Genomic DNA, 1,179 nt, shown 5'->3' with positions numbered 1-1,179 from the left:
CAGCTGAAGGCTATTGAGGATGAGATACTCAGACTGTTGGCGACTAGTGAAGGGGATGTCCTCGAGGACGATACTCTCATCAATGCTATTGCCAGTCCAAGGCTACTGCTATGGAGATACAGGAAAAGCAGGCGGAGGCAGCGGTGACTGAGAAGAACATCGATGAGGCTAGAGAAAGCTATAGGTGTGTAGCTTACCGAAGTAGCCTTATATTCTTCTGTATTGTAAGCCTCACTAGTATTGATCCTATGTATCAGTACTCATTAAGGTGGTTCCAGCAGCTATTTTCTTTGGGGATAGATCAGGCCCCGAAGCCGACCGATGTCTCGGACTTGGATGCGAGACTGGATAGTCTTATAGACTATAACACTTATATCTTCTACCAGAATGTATGTCGAGGGCTCTTCGAGAAGGACAAGCTCATGTTCTCCTTTGCCCTGTGTATCAAGCTTATGCAGGGCGATGACCGTGTCCCTGCCAACGAGCTTAGATTCCTCCTCACTGGACCGACAGAGGACTACGTCGAGACTGGCCCGCCCATACCTGCCGAGTGGATATCAAAGGCCACATGGAATGAAGTGCTTGGTCTACAGTCCCAAGTGCCGGAGTGTGCTGGTCTTGCAGCTAGCATTACCGAGAAGGTTGATGAATTCCGGAAGATATATGATACCACGGATGCCCACAGTCTCAACCTGCCCGAGCCCTGGGAGGAGCTCCTCACACCTCTGCAGAAGCTGTGCCTCCTCCGGACTCTACGACTGGATGAGGTCATCCCTGGAGTCGTTAGCTTCGTGGCTACAGAACTGGGCCAGAGGTTCGTCGAGCCGCCTACCTTCGATATCTCAAAATCTTTTGCTGACTCTACTAATATGAACCCTCTTATCTTCATCTTGTCCAGTGGCAGCGACCCTACTAGTGATGTGCTTGCCTTTGCTGAGTCGATGAGCATGTCGAAGAAAATGGAGGCTATCTCGCTAGGGCAGGGTCAAGGCCCTAAGGCGGCTAAGATGATAAATCATGCAGCGGCCAATGGTGGTTGGGTTCTACTACAGAACTGTCACCTAGCAGCGAGCTGGATGAGCACTCTCGAAAGAATATGTGAGCAGCTCACGCCTGACGTTACTGATAGTAACTACAGACTGTGGTTAACGTCAATGCCCTCGAAAGCCTTCCCTGTTA

At 50.4% G+C, this 1,179-nt stretch overlaps 1 protein-coding gene across 1 annotated transcript; it reads left to right on the top strand.

The window, feature by feature from the left end:
• Window positions 1-110: 110 nt before the first annotated feature.
• Window positions 111-1,032, top strand: Pmar_PMAR028458 (dynein heavy chain, putative; the record flags this gene model as incomplete). The annotated part of the gene is made up of 1 exon (XM_002773065.1): window positions 111-1,032. A coding segment is annotated over one exon (922 nt), but the record flags the coding sequence as incomplete, so codon positions are not given.
• Between the last annotated feature and the right edge of the window lie 147 nt (window positions 1,033-1,179).

The sequence above is a fragment of the Perkinsus marinus genome (assembly GCF_000006405.1).
Source record: "Perkinsus marinus ATCC 50983 genomic scaffold scf_1104296959610, whole genome shotgun sequence".
Lineage (NCBI taxonomy): Eukaryota > Perkinsozoa > Perkinsida > Perkinsidae > Perkinsus > Perkinsus marinus.
This window is presented reverse-complemented; position numbering and strand designations above follow the sequence as displayed.